We start from the raw sequence: 15,605 nt of genomic DNA, 5'->3' as shown, positions 1-15,605 counted from the left end.
TTCAATCAATACCTAAATTATGAAGAGGGATGTGTATGAATTCAACATCCCACCTTTGCTACTGGTGGTCCCTATAGCGAGGAGGAGAGGTACCCGTGTACATGAAAGCAAGCAAAAGAGCAAAACGGCTTATGGCTTCTTGGATCTACTCGCCATCACTCCCACTTGAAGAGACAGTAGGAGATAGATCCATTCCTTCCATTATGACTGGGGTCTTATTTTTTTAATCTCATCAAGTAAAAGTCAATCATACATGAATCTAATATTAATTGGATGCCTGAACACTAGACTTTCATCAATATGTCTACAAAGTATCTTCCAACCCTTCTACAATGCAACCATTCATTAGTTAATTAGACACTCTCATTATCCAATCTAATTCAGGATTCCCCTAGTAACCCCTCAGATAGTCTCTCATATCAAGATTTATTGATTTCCTCCCACTACTTTAGTTTTTCCTTGAATCCTGGACAATAGGAGATGTTAGGATTTTGAATTTTTTATTGATTAGGCAACACTCGAATTTAAATTGGGGAATAAGGGATTTGCAGTCCTCGCCTTACCGCTCGGCCATGTCACCAAAAGGTAAAAATGTAGTGCCATTTTTAGTGGCAGTGTATTAAAATGAAAAAAAGTAAACATTAAGTATAATTTTAAAATAAATAAAAATTTAAGTATTTAAATAAAATAAAATTGATATTTTAGATATTAAACATGTAGTTTACCCAATAATAATTGAGGTATTATTATTATTATTTTGGATAAATTGATGTATCAGAATGGGAGAGAAATTGAATTTGATAAACTGATAAAAAATAGAATTAATTAATAAAAATGTGTAAATGTTAAAAATTTAATTTATAATTATTCCAAAAATAGATTAATTTCATTTTGATCATAAATTTGAAAATTCTTCCATTGCTTTCACTTTTACGCTCTGCAGCAAGTATAGTGCAGTGGCCGACCACCGGACCAAGAGAGAGCTTAGTTTCCTGGATTTTTTGAAATTCCATTTTCCCGCATTTCCCAGGCTACCAAACAATAGGTTAAAAGTAAACAATTCTTTCTCATTTTCTAAATCTTAATTAAAATTTTCATAACACTATCATCGCCTTTTGTTTTTTCAGACTTCTCGTTAATTTCTGATTGTTTGCTTAGAAAACGCGACGAAGAGGAAGAGTACATATCTTTTCCTTTTTACAACGCTTAATTTTGTTTCCGCCTTTTACCGATTCGATTCATGTATATATCGATCTTGAACAGAAAACAAGGGTTTCTTTAGGCACTTGAGTTCTGATTCCAAAATCACAGATTTTAGTTAATCCATTTGTTTTGCAGATGGAGTCTTTATATGCAAAACTTTACGATAAGTATGACAAACTCAAGGTATCGCAACTCCTCTTTCCCCCCTAAAATTTTATTTTTAATGATAATTTTAGATTTTCACTTCCCCACTCTTCCTTTTTAGATCTGTCATGCAATTTATATCTTTATAAGTTTGGTTGCCAACAAAACTGAAGAAAAGAGCAAAATGTTTTTCCCCTTTTTCCCCGTTAAAGTGGAATAAAATTCAGCTGCAAGGTGTATACGATTTCTTGTTTGTTTGGTTAAAATGGAATTTTCGGTCCCCCCCCCCCCTTTCCACCCGTTGAGAAGGAAATGTAGCTTTATGTCTACACCGTTATTATGATTTTTATTTCCATTCCTTTTTCAGAAGAGAAAACTGTCTGAAATGGATGACATACATAGAGCTCAAGAAGAGAAATTCTTGAATTATGTGCGTGGTCAGTATATCACCACTCTAGTGTTACTGGTTTTTTTTTATCTGTCTTCATATTTTATGAGAATCTCAAAGTCAGCTCTTTGTTTTTGTTTCCTCTTTTGTGTTTATTTTGCATATATCATAGAAATATAACAAAATATAACTATCACTTGATTTTGGCTTTTACATAAAAGATACGTTATTATTTTGGACCTTCCTTATGAAATGTAAGGTAAAATAATGTGTTTTATAATTCAAAATCATTTTATCTTGAGGTTGAATGCTTAATGGTTGGGCTGATCTCATGACTGATAGTTTGTCATTATGAAAAGCTTTAAAATGGAAGCAGGATGCTTTTGCGTTTTGTGGAAGGTATGGTTGTGGCTATAGCATTTTAAAATTCGTTTGGTTGGTAATGGTAGAAACTAGATACTATAGATTTCTACATAACCGTGCTCAGATACTTGAACCATCATTTAAGGCCTAAGCTCTAGACGTAACGAATATGTGACATTCTAGTAGTTGTGTGTTAACGCAATAAATTTATTGTTTTAAGTTATAACCATGAATGTGAGGCTGTAGAACGAACCAAACTTTGCTAATGGCTTGCATTTGGTTCTATAAATTCTTGTTGAACTTCTACTGATTAAGTGAACCAAACATTAACGGAAGTTCTATCTCGCTATCTTGACAATTTTTCTACTTGCTATATTTGCTAGTTAAACAAACTTGAAAAATCGTTTAGGACCCTTCTAAAATGCTTAATTGTTTGCTTTCTCTTGTTACAGCTGCAGAGGAGTTGATACAGCACTTGAAGAATGAAAATGACAAATTAAATGCTGAAGTTAATGAGTTGAGAAGTGAAGTGGCCTCTGTAATGTAAGTATTTTTAATTCACTTTGGCCTTTGCACGATAGCATGCCAGAGTCTACTTTCTTGAACTTTTACACAAATGTAATAATGCAGGTCTAGCAAGGACAAGCAATGTGCACATTGTGCAGACTACCAAAAGCTTTTGATTGAAGACAGCCAGAAGTGTAAGTAGTAATCAGTTGTTGATTGCATCTCTTTCTATGCTCAGGTTTTTGTCTGAGTAAAAAATGAATTTAGGTTTTACATCTGTCATTGCCTTTGAAGTTGGTTGTTGGTTCTTGTATTGTTGAGGCTTGCACTTGTCCAAAATGCACGGGACAAAAACTGTTTAGTTCATTATTAGATGGACTGGAAGGAGGAGGTAACTGTGCTTGTTGATTTGTTTTCAGTATTGCTATATATTACTTCTCTCAGCAATGTTAATAGATCTCTCGTTTTTCCCTTCTTCCTTGCTATAACTTTAAAAGGTTAAATCATAATTTTGACATCTATGATGGTTATCGTGCTGGTGATTTGATTGCATATTCACAATTTTCTACACTCCACATCTTCCATTTTGACATTTATACGAAGTCAATTATTGTTTGAACACCTCAATCACTAACTAGATATATATATGAAGTTGAAAGTGGATTATCTTAATTTTTACACGGTGTCTTTGGAAACATAATAAGATAAATGTGTAGACTTGCCTTTGTTGGATGTTTTAATTTTCTAGTGTCAAGCATTTGTATAGCTCTTTTCTAACCGAATGCTAAAATTTATGACAGATAAAGCACTTTCTGAAGAAGTTACGAGGCTGCAAAATCTTCAAGAGGGACATTTTAAGGGTGGCAATAGAGATAATATACCAACCGTCTCTCCTAGAAGTGCACAATTTGTGGCAGAGAGGATTTCTGGTAACACCACTAGAATGAATACAAGAAAGTGTAGCAGGGAATCAGCTGCTGCGGCCGAAGACAGCATTGTTACTCCTGATTCGGCTAATGGTAAAATTACCACATCATGTGCTTTGACAGAAGACATTCCTGAGAAAGCTTTGTCCTACGCGAATCTTTCACATGTTCAGCTGGTATATTCTCAATTAATCATCTGTTTACTCAAAAGATGTTTCTATATCTTTACTGACTGTTTGGATGATTATGCAGCCAGAATGCTGTAAAGGCAGTATAAGTGAAAATGCCACTGATCGTGGAACTTGTCTCCTTCAAGATCTTATTGAGTGCTTAGTGGGTATGAAAATATCCACCGCTAACCAAACTGAAGGACTATGCATTTCAGCTCTGCATCAATCAAGCGGTAATTCTTAACTTGAGAATCGTAGTCATCTCATTAAATTTTGAGTATTTCCATCTTTCATTTCTAGTTCCAGGTATTTCCCCCCGTAAAGTTGGTATGTTGATTTGTTAAGCGGTAACATCTGTAATGTGATTTAAGATCAGAAAAATTTAAAGATTATTTCTGCAAACCGCTTTGGTATAAAGCAATGGCAGAGATAAAGTCTGTTTCACTTAAAATGGTTGGATTTACAGAATATGAGGTCCAAACCTTCAACCCTTTTATCCGATTTTTTTTATGTTTTCTGTGAAGTATTGATTTTTGACATTTGTCTTCGACATCTATTTGGACATGGATAGGGACTATAGTCAGATAAAAAGCATGAAAAAGAAATTAAGCATACATGAAGTAATATAGATTTTAATAAATACATCCATAAGTAGTTGGTGTTTACGATAGTCACACCTATTCAAGAACTAGCTGCTGCGTACAAGAAATGACTGATCATTTGACTCTGGATAAATGAAACAGGTTACTCATTCAGCCTAACGTGGGTAGACAAAAGAGGCGGGGAGGAAGCCGAGTTGGTGTACCGGGTATCGTCGTTGGGGACATTTGAGAGGGTGGCGCCAGAGTGGATGAGGGATGTCATTGTGTTCAACACAAATATGTGCCCCATTTTCTTCGAGAGATTAACTTGTGTAATCAAATTGCATTGCTAACTGGCAAGCTTTCTCCCTCTTTCTCTCTTTGGTCTTTGAATCAGACGTGAAGTAAATATGTATAACATTGGTGATAACAAATAGTTATCGAATTATTACCGACTAAGCCTATTGACAAGTTTTTGCATGTCAGTAACTAAATTGATTATTCTACGCATTTACCATTCAATACTTCTTTCAAATTAATTTTAGGGTTTAGGGTAAATGTTGTTCTCCGTCTTCTATGTGTTGATTATTAATTTATTATACGAACTAAACAATCTCGGTGGTTCGAGCACTAGGAATTTTAGGAGTAAGTGTTCATTGTCAAATGATTGAGAGTTATCTTTAAACAGATACTTCTTCATACTTATTTCAGATTAATAAAAAAAATTATTGATTTGTTGTCGGCGCTCCATATATGCCTTTGTGCAATGAGACCAATATAATAATATTTATACATTTAGCTTAACATATAATTACAGTTAAATACATTTGATCTTATAATCTTCTAGATTTTAATATTAATTAGATGTATCAATATGTAGTTTCAAATTATGAATGAAACACTTGAGCGAACAACTCATGTCATTGACAAAGAATGCTTGATGCTAAAAGAAGCCAGTTTACAACAGCGTATAAGTTGCGTAGAAATAATATAACACGGAATCATGTGTTGGTTTAAATCCGTAAGATCACATACCTCATTACTCTTTTTTCATTTTAGAAATGCAGAGATAGCTAAATAAACAACTGAACATTGCATTCCAAAGTTAAAAAGCTTTAACCATTACATTTCAGGGATTGAAACTACTTTTTATTTACCGTACTTTACTTCCTGCACCTCCAAGCCGATACCGAAAACAACCGTCGAACTTGCCAGCAAATTCCGACGCAGCTGTTCTCCTCCTATATTTTGGGTATCACAGTTGTACCCCTGCAGCAATCTCCTTGCGTGCAACATCGCGCAGTAACTCAGAGGGACGTTTACGAAACGGCCAAATTGAGCCTTTGTATCCACTTCTTGAGCTTTTCGTGTCTCTCCTTCCTTTCGGCTCCCTCACAAGCTATTATGTTCTTTATTTCCTCTCCGAAGAGCATCTTTTCCACCTCGAGTCTCTCCATAGATGTTCTCGAGACCGAGGACTCCGAACAATCAAACAATGCTGCATAAGAGTAAAGAGATTCTAGTAGTCTCTCCATTAGAGTCAATCCATTATGATTAGAATCTTGTTCTATTACCACCATCAGTTCCGATGACAAACCCGACAATGCATTAAGGAAGCTATCTACCTTCACCGAACCGGTCAAAGATAGTGGTGCCGGTGCTGGTGCCAGTGAAGCCGAATCGGGACTAGGACTATATCCATTAACTGTGTCTTTTTCAGGAAACTCTCCTAATGTGCCCTGGTTCATCTGGAGTGCTCTTTGCTGGTGAACTCCATTCGAATTCTTCTATCCTAATGGTGATTTCTTTCGACGGACTTCATCGTTGGAGGCAAAAAACGAATGCAGCTGGAGAACAGAGCTGATTGCAAGAGCCTCCCCGGTTTTAACTAGCAATTTTTCGACGTCGATATTCTCTAATTTGCTAACAACCGGATTGAACTGGAACGGGAGTTCCAATTTCTCAGCTTCTTCAGTCAATCTATGAGCCATTTGATCCAACACTTGTTTCTGTTGATGAATACCAGGAATCCTCAAATGAGGCGGCACTTCAGGCCTAGCACACAAGGCTTGAATAGGCGCAACCCACTGCGCAGGCTCGGCTTATTAAGATCGATTATATTGTAGACACCCATTTTCTTAAAATATAGAACTAGCAAGAGTTCATCTCTTAAGAGGACTCTTCCACTTCTATATCTTTTAAAGCAACAACCACACCAACAAACGTGCAACAACCGAGCAAGAAGTCTAGTTGCATTATGATTCTATTATTACTAGGATTATAAAAATAGTTAGTTTTTTTCACTATAAATATATGTAATCCTCCCTATTTGTAAAAGAGGATTTACAAACAAGATACAGAGGAAAATACGAAAAATACAAAGGCAAAGCTATTGTAAACGATTCGAAAAGGACATAAAAGGTAACATATTTTTTTTACATTAATTCGTTCATTTCTCGTATGTGCATGTTATTTTTCTTGAGATTTGGTTTGAATAACCCAAAGCGTGGGTTGCGCCGATGACCAAAAAGGGGTGGGGTTTCGAAGTTTCGAACCTAGATCTACTCCTGAGGCATGTTCATTTTTTTAAGTATTTAATATTTCCCCTAAGTCAATTTTAATCTTTAATTTACCTTGAAATTTACCCTTTAATTTTACTTTTATATTAATTTCGTCCCCTATATATATATTTTTAATTATATTTTATTTATTTATTTACTATATTCCTCTTTTTTTATTTATATTATATTATTTTTATTATATATATCTTATATCATTATATATATAGATGTATTAATTTTTCTACATTTATTATGTATATATTGTTTCTTAATATTATATTTTATACGTTTTTATATATATTTTCTTAATATTCTATTTTTATTTTTATTTATTTATATATATTATATTTTTATTTCCTTTTATTTATTTATTATTTTTTTCTTAATATCATGTATATCTTTATTTTTTATTTGTTTTACCTAGTATTATATATTTATTATTTTTACTTGTTATAGTAAATACTACTTTATATGTACACATTATTTTTATTCATTTTTAATTTCTTTTATCTTTTTTTTATTTTTTTACTCCATTAATTTTTCCCTTTATCCGTGTCTTTGTTTTTTAACATTTTATTCATTTTGTTTATTTTTATTATTTATTATTATTATTATTTTTTACCTGTTTTGTTATTTTCCATTTTTTATTGTTTTATTTATTATTCTCACGTTTACACACTTGCTATCCTAATTCGATTTTATACTCCGCTACGAGTCAAATGTTTTTATCTTTTAAGGGTATTCAAATCAATTAATTGTAAGTAATTTGAATCGAGTCTGTTAAATTTTAATTTTAATTTTGAATTTTCGTAACTAAGACAACCGGTAAATTATTGGTACCGAAAGGGCGGTTCAAGGGTGCTAATCCTTCCTTGACCGTAACTGACTCCCGAACCCGACACATTTCTGGTAAAAACGCAGATCAGGTAAGATGGTGTCCGACCCAACTAAATTCGTTTTAAAATGGTCGGTGGCGACTCCAATCCACATTTTTCAAGTCGAAGCCCAATTCCAGGGCCCAACCGAAAGACGGTTACGATAGTTTGGCGACTCCGCTGGGGACAGGTAAGTGAGTCAGGCTAAGGTAATTTCCAGTTGTCTTTTTAACGAAAAAGGTAAGTTTAAATTTTAAGGTAATATTTCGATCCTTTTTTACTTACTTTTGATTATATTTTCGGGTAAATAGTTGTACTAATCGTTTTCTCGTGATTTCAACCTTCAAATCTTTTTCATTTAAGGCTCTATACCCGAGCTCCAAACCTTGTCTTAAGTGGGGGTGAAAGTGACGCCTTCGTGTGAATTTATTCACCGTGCAGGCCTAGCGAGTAGTCTTCAGGATTCATATACCTTATGTCTTCGTGTGAATTTATTCACCGTGCGGGGATAAGGGAATGTGTCCTCTCGAGTTTAACTTAGTCCACACAAGCCTGTGATGGGTTTAGGACTAAGGGTCTGACAAGCCCAAGGGGGCACCGGCAAGAAGAACTCGGGTACCGTTTTTAGAACCTAAACCGGGAAACCATGGAGAATTAGAGCCTACCCCGAAACTACATTCCAAAACCTAGGATATTTTTACCCTAACCATTTTCTTTTTTGTGTTTTCTTTCTTTCGTCATTTTTTTTTATTTTTATTTTACTAATCCTTTTGCCTTTGTGTTTATTTTCTAGCATTTGCATCATAACAAGAGGCTATTGATCCTAAAAAAGCGTTTGTTAAACACAAAATAAATCCGAATTAATGGATAAAGGTGTTGTAATAAAAGAGATTAAAAACGTTGAGGCACGACTATGGTCTGAGAAGACTCAGAAAGAGAAGGGAGACAGTCTTTAGGGAAATTATGTGTCAGAGCTTGTTAGTTACGCATCTGTCAGCCTGAAACAAAACGATGTCCAAGAACTACGAAATAGTTGGGACAGTTGGGGGAATGACAAAAAGCAGAAGTTCAGCCAACTATATGGTGATATTGCCCTCTTACTCCATGTCAAGACTAATGAGCTCCTGCTCCGAGCATTAATTCAATTCTGGAACCCGGGGTATAGTTGTTTCACCTTTAACCGGGAGGACATGGTGCCCACAATTGAAGAGTATACTACCCTACTGCACTGCGAAAACATCAGACTAGAGAGGGCAAATATCAAACACATCAAGAGTCAGCCTTTCAAGAACGGACTAGCTAAGATTGCAGGAGTTGATGAAAAATGGGTGACTGATCGACTTCGACACAAAGGTAACGGGGAAGTAATCGAGTGGATTCACATAAGGCAACTAATGAAGAACCACCCTAATGAATGGAAGACTATATACCTTTTTGCACTAGGTCTGTACGGTCTGGTTATCTTTTCGAAGACTTTGGGCTGCATCGACGCAGCCGTGGTAGAGTTATTCGAATAACGTCCAAGGCGAGTCAACCCAGCACCAGCCATCTTAGCTGAAACCTTTCGATCCCTCAACCATTGCAGAAGAACTGGCGGAGGAAAGTTCGTTGGGTGTATTCAGCACCTTCAAGTCTAGATTCACAGCCACTTTTAGAAGACTAATGGGGTAGCCTATCGCCGATTCAGTACTACCTATTCACATTTGGGAGAATTCATCACTAGAAAATGGCATGAAGATGCTTCAAAGGAAAAGTGGATGAAAGTTTTTACATATCTTCAGGATTGGGATATTACCTGGAGAACCCCCTGGTTATTCCTCGGTGACGTTCTTTTTCGGTGTGGGGATTCTGATACTATGACCTTACTCAGACTTTGAGGTGCAGTTGGGTATGCTCCGTTGTTAGCACTTAGACAGTATGAGACACGTCAGTTTGTCCCGGTAACATACAGGCTAGCTAGATCAGAGTTTGTGTATAATGATGACAGTTATAAGAAGAGGATCAAGGAAGCAGCTGATTCGTGAAAGAAAGTATACCGAATGGATGTTGTGGCTGCCAGAGACATGCTTACTCCGGATTATGTGGAGTGGCGAAGACTGAGAAAGAATGATAACATCCCGGTGCCAGAATGTGAAGATACCTGGACCATGGAGGAACATCTCAGGCATGTCCCTTCTGAACTTGAGATAACTAAGGCGGAGTTTGAAGCTGTGAATAACGAGCTGAAACAGAAGGTTAAAGAACTGGAAGCTGAACGTTATCAATGGAAGCTAGATACTGAATCTCAGAAAGATAGAGCAGACAAGCTGGAAAGAGAACAGAAAAGAGTCCGTTTTGAGCTCGAGGATTTGAGAAAAGGGTATCAAGATAAAGTCAAGGATAATTCCAAGTTGAAACTAACCTCTGAATACTGGAAATACGAAGTTCATAGCTTAAAAAGAAAGTTCAAGGGGTCTGATGAAAGAGCTTGGAAAGAACAATTGAAAACTACTCAGAGACACTTAGTAGACAGTCAACATCAAAATCAATGCTTGAGAATCCAGATGGCTGACCTAGAAAAACAATATGAGAGAGATGAAAAAAACAATATCGGAGTTAGAAGTTATTGTGAATAGATTCAAGAAGCAAGCAGCCGAGCTTCAGATAGTACCCTTCGACGGAGGTCTGCAGTGGTGTTTCCGTTGGGAGCAAGCACAACAAAGGGTGAAAGCTAGAGACGCAGTCATCCGAGATTTCCTGGATCAAGTGCAAAAAGCACCTCGTCATCTTCACGGCCTGACAAGGGAAGCTGGAGTGGTTCGACAAGGCATTCAACCAATGACAGATGAAGGCAGAAAACTTGTCAACCTACTAGAAGCTGTTCGGGGTCTAGAGGATTTAGTCCGAACGTACCTTTGATTGTTTTTTATGTCTCTTACAAGATAAAACACTTTTGTCCCAATAAAGATTATTTATAATAACAAACATATTTTTGGATTAATGCCTCGAACATTTCATGCATTTTTGCATTTTGCATCTACATTTCATTTTTAAGCATTTTCATAAACATGAAATTTATTCCTGGAGAATTCGATGAAGTGGTTTTAACCACATGACACCACATGGAAGCAAGATTGTAACATCAAAAGAAAAAAAACTGAAATCACAACGAATGAGCCCGATCTACTGGTTATACGACTAAGCCTGTCAGGATAATCTGAGAAAAGAGTCCACATATCCTAAGGGCTACGATGTTGAAGCTGTTTGCAGTTACCACATAGGATGCTCCAAACATTCTTCTGAGAACTATAAGGCGCTGAAGCGCGAGATCCCAAACCTGATGGATTCAGGGGCATGGACAGTCGAAGAAGGGAGCATTGCATATATCATTTGCCCTTAGAGGATTGTTTTGTTTGAACACGTCTTTGATCTTTCCTGTTTGCTTAATCTTTTAAACGATTGAATGTATGCTACTTTCTAAAGTGGAGCAATTGAACATATTTTAATCTTTAGTTCTTCGAATATTAAATGAATTAAGGATTCTTTTAATTCTTCAAGAATTATAGATTTTTGACATATGACAAGATTAGACCTTTCTTATCATGTCTCAAACCCCAAAATAAAATACTTTGATTTTTTACCCAAAATAACTCATTGTCATTTCCAAAAAAACCAAATTTTGACATTACCTCCCTTTGAAACTTTTGAACATTGCCTTTTTATCTTTTGATACACACATACCTTTCTTTGAGTCAAATAAAGTCACACCATTGTCTTTTTAGACTCAAAATTGACATTTTTATGCCATTAAAACCCAAGGCATTGAGTTGTTCATTTGAACATGAGCATTCTTCTAAGACACAACTTGGGGCATCTCGTAGAAATCATGAACATTGAGACATGTTAGGGGCAAGAAGCAGAAAGAAGAATTTACTCGGAATAATTCAACCATATATTAATTGCACTATTTTCATATGAATAAAAATAATCCTGAAAAATCTATCCCCCTGGGGATACCTTTTCTGTGAGGACTTCCATGTATGAAATGATGAACGACTTTCTTTCTTCATCCCTTCACAACAGGAGAAAATATATATCCCTTGTGTCCCCTTTTGAGCCTATAATATTTTTTTCTTTTGATTCAACCCTAGCCAAGGATCACCCTCCACACTGGGGGGCAAGGTAGAGAAAATCTGCTCGCATGAGTGAAGACATTGATTCAGATGAGATACCGAAAGGTGAACCAAATGCCAAGTGCGAAGATTCAATCAGAAAAAAGAGAAAAAACAAAGAGAAAATAAAAAGAGAAAAAAACAAAGGAAAATTAAAAAAAAGACAAGATGCATATGCAAAGATTCTCTTGATTCAAACAACGCATCGAGATTCAAACTATGAGATTGATCAAGAACAATCATTTTCGAATCACTGAATCACTTCACTCGAAGATCATAGAGTATCAAGAGAGAGAGACATACGTGCAGATTCAAATTGAGCAATATATGATTGAAGACATCAGAATGAATTGATCCTTGGTTCAATCACCCTTAAACACTTGTTTGGGCCTTTTATCCATTTCTTTCATAACCATTAACCATGACCTACGTTACGTGCCTTAAAATTCCCTTATAATCATACATGGATTTCTGAACAGAAGATACTATATTCAGATTTCATCCCGCCCATCAGGATTAATCTTTATTTGTAAAAAAATAATGTAATTAATGCATGATAGAGAAAAATAACAAAAGAGGGTTCAAGGCGTAAATTCTGAATGACGTCTTGAAACCAAAGGAGGATTCGAGTTGAAAACCTGAAATGGCGGCTCGAATACAAAAAATGGGCAGTTGAGGTGATCCCATGAATTCATTGATAAGACATCGCACAATCCGAGCTTGACCATGAAAGTTGGGAATAAGAGAACACTTCCAATAAGAGGAGCATGCAAGATACCCCATCAAACATTTGAGCATCAAATAAACAAAAATGCCAAACCTTTGACCAAACATAATAACTTGAGACATTTTTATCCTTTCCTTACTTAACCATTTCCCAAAAATAGATTTGATCTTGGCACATGTCAAACGGCTATAATTTATTGAATGATTAATAATATAATTAATTTTTTGATATCCAATGAACTCTAGTTTTATGATTTGTCTCAATTGTAAAACCGTGAAAGGGGCAATATTTTTCAAAACTTCTAATTAAACAATTTTCGAAACTCTTTTAATTAATATTTTCAGAACTTTGAAAATAAAAGAGAAACATTGTTTTCAAACAAGACAATATCTCTAGAGTGGATCTTGGTAAATGACATGTGGCTCTCAGACAGCAATCTCATGCTTAGAATTAATGTTGAAGCAAGAAATGAGGAACAATAGGGGCACTTTTAATGTTGGGGCATTTTTGGAGATTCAACATTGAATATTGGGGCATCTCCGGGGATTCAAAATCCTGATGCGAACGATCCGATCTTCCGAAGGCTTTTCCTTCACATCTTTAGAGTCAAGTTTCAACTTCAAGGCGAAAGATACTTGATTCAAAAGAGTTTGTAAAAATCTATGGTGGTTGCTTAACTCAGCAGCAAGAAGTCACACTTCAACCAACTCGACAGATTGAAAGATCGACATTCATATTCAGATTCAACATTTCCAATATAAATTTTGTCTCGCTTGAGACAATCTCATTTAATGTTGATTATTATCTCACTTGAGATTTCTTTTCTTAAAACAGACTTTGTCTCACTTGAGACTGTTTCACTCGAAGGAAGGCATTTCATTTCACTCAAGACTGTTTTTAAAAAGAATATTTTATCTCGCTTGAGATAGTTTCCCTTGAAACAAAATTTTGTCTCCCTTGAGACGGTTTCTCTTGAAACATAAACATTGAAAACATTTCCCTTGAAATAAATTTCTTCTCTCTTGAGACAGTTTCCCTTGAAATAAATTTTGTCTCTCTTGAGACAGTTTCCCTTGAAACAAATTATTTGAATATGTTTTATTTGAAACAAATTTCATCTCCCTTGAGACATTTTCTTTTGGAACTAAGTTTTGTCTCTCTTGAGACAGTTTCTTTTGAAACAAATTTTGTCTCTCTTGAGACAGTTTCCCTTGAAATAAAATCTTTGAATTTATTTCCCCTAAAAAATAATTGTTTCCCTTGAGACCGTTTTCATGAAACAACAGATATCTTTGAGATCGTTTCCCTTGAAACGAATCCTATCTCTTTCGAGACAACTTCTCTTGAAGCATCATCTGAACTGTCACACTCAGCTCAGACACATACTTGAGATGGTCGAGAAGCATTTCTCAAATCAAAAATAGAGTGTGCACATCATATTTGAACATTTGAAGAATTCAAGATCAGGGATCAGAACTTGAAGATTCAAGAATCAACATTTCAGACAGGCAACCGGAGATCGAGATTTCTCTCCAGAGCCCAAGGATAACATATGTTACATATGCATTTTATGCACACCTAAGAGCATTGCATTCATAGCATCACATATATGCATAACTTTTTCAGGTTTTAGCTAGAGTCAATTTCAACTTCGCGGCGAAGGATATTGAACTCAAAGCGACACAATTTGCTCGAGAGTAGATTTCAACTTCACGACGGAGAATATCTAACTCGAAGCCAAACTTCACAATAAAAGGGTCATCCACGGTTTCAACTTCACGAAGAAGGGAATCGTGTCCACCCGCAACATACAATACTTGGATTTCAACTTCACGACGAAAGATATTCAAGTCAAGGCTCAACTTCACGACGAAGGAGCCATCTGCGATTTCAACTCCACAACGGAGGATATCGTACCCGCACATCCACAATTTCAACTCCACGACGGAGGATATCGTGCCATTTGAGGCTCAACTTCACGACGAAGGGGCTTCCCAGTTTCAGAGCCAATTTCAACTTCATAGCGAGGGATATTGGACTCAAGACAACAAAAGCTCAACTTCACAACGAAGGAGCGACTGATTGTCAACAAACAACTTTTCAGTTTCATTCAGAGTCAATTTCAACTTCACAGCAAAGGATATTGAACTCGAGACAACACAAGCTCAACTTCACAGCGAAGGGGCGACTGGCTGTCAACAAACAATTTCCCAGTCCCAGAGCCAATTTAAACTTCACGACGGAGGATATTGGACTCGGAACAATGCTACCCACTTGGATTTCAACTTCACGATGAATGATATCCAATTACCAGGCTCAACTTTACGACGAAAGGGCCACCTGCGGTTTCAACTTCACGACGAAGGGGAATCGTGCACAGAAACAACATCCATCTCTAGATTGGATTTCAACTTCATGACGAAGGATATCAAACTCAAAGAAGAGTTATCTATCACCAAAGACCTTCGAGTTCGATTACATTCAACTCAGAGGTAAATCAAATTTACTGCATAGCTCAAGGCAATAAGGGCTATCTGTCAACAAAAATTGTCGAGTTCGATTCCATTCAGCTCGATGACACCTCAATCATACTATTGTCCAGCTGCAAACGAGGTTTTCAAGCCGAGAAGAAGATCTGGGTTAGCCATGCCTTAGTAGCAAGAAACCTTTTTTTCCGTCAGCATAACTTAAGTCGAGAAAAGCTATCTGTCAACGAAGACTTTTCGAGTTCGGTTTCATTCAGCTCGAGAGCATATCAACCACATTGTGGAGTCAAGGGATTACTTTCCAGTCGAATTTTTAGCCAAGGTCTTTAAACCGAGAAGAAGACCAAAGTAGACTACAACGAGAAGCCACATTCTGATTCAAATCATTTCAAGATGGACTCGACTTCGCGAAGGAGGAGCCATCCGCAACTCAATTCGATAGGGAGTTATTCTTCAACTCCACTGAACGAAAATTTGTGTCTCTTTTTATCTTTGTCCTATTTTTCGTTCCACGAAAAAGGAC

At 36.2% G+C, this 15,605-nt stretch overlaps 1 protein-coding gene and 1 pseudogene across 1 annotated transcript; one reads left to right on the top strand and one right to left on the bottom strand.

Moving 5' to 3' along the window:
• Positions 1 to 2,112: 2,112 nt before the first annotated feature.
• On the top strand, positions 2,113 to 4,797 carry LOC120168065. Its single transcript, XM_039176907.1, has 6 exons — positions 2,113 to 2,134; positions 2,551 to 2,641; positions 2,729 to 2,799; positions 3,406 to 3,707; positions 3,784 to 3,934; positions 4,445 to 4,797. The coding sequence occupies exons 1-6, from the start codon at positions 2,113 to 2,115 to the stop codon at positions 4,633 to 4,635; spliced, it is 828 nt and encodes a 275-aa protein (XP_039032838.1). The 3' UTR covers positions 4,636 to 4,797.
• Positions 4,798 to 5,445: 648 nt separating this feature from the next.
• On the bottom strand, positions 5,446 to 6,416 carry LOC120168064 (annotated as a pseudogene).
• Between the last annotated feature and the right edge of the window lie 9,189 nt (positions 6,417 to 15,605).

The sequence above is a fragment of the Hibiscus syriacus genome, unplaced genomic scaffold, assembly GCF_006381635.1.
Source record: "Hibiscus syriacus cultivar Baekdansim isolate YM2019G1 unplaced genomic scaffold, ASM638163v2 tig00111708_pilon, whole genome shotgun sequence".
NCBI lineage: Eukaryota > Viridiplantae > Streptophyta > Magnoliopsida > Malvales > Malvaceae > Hibiscus > Hibiscus syriacus.
The sequence above is the reverse complement of the archived record's forward strand: the minus strand, read 5'-3'. Positions and strand labels throughout refer to the sequence as shown.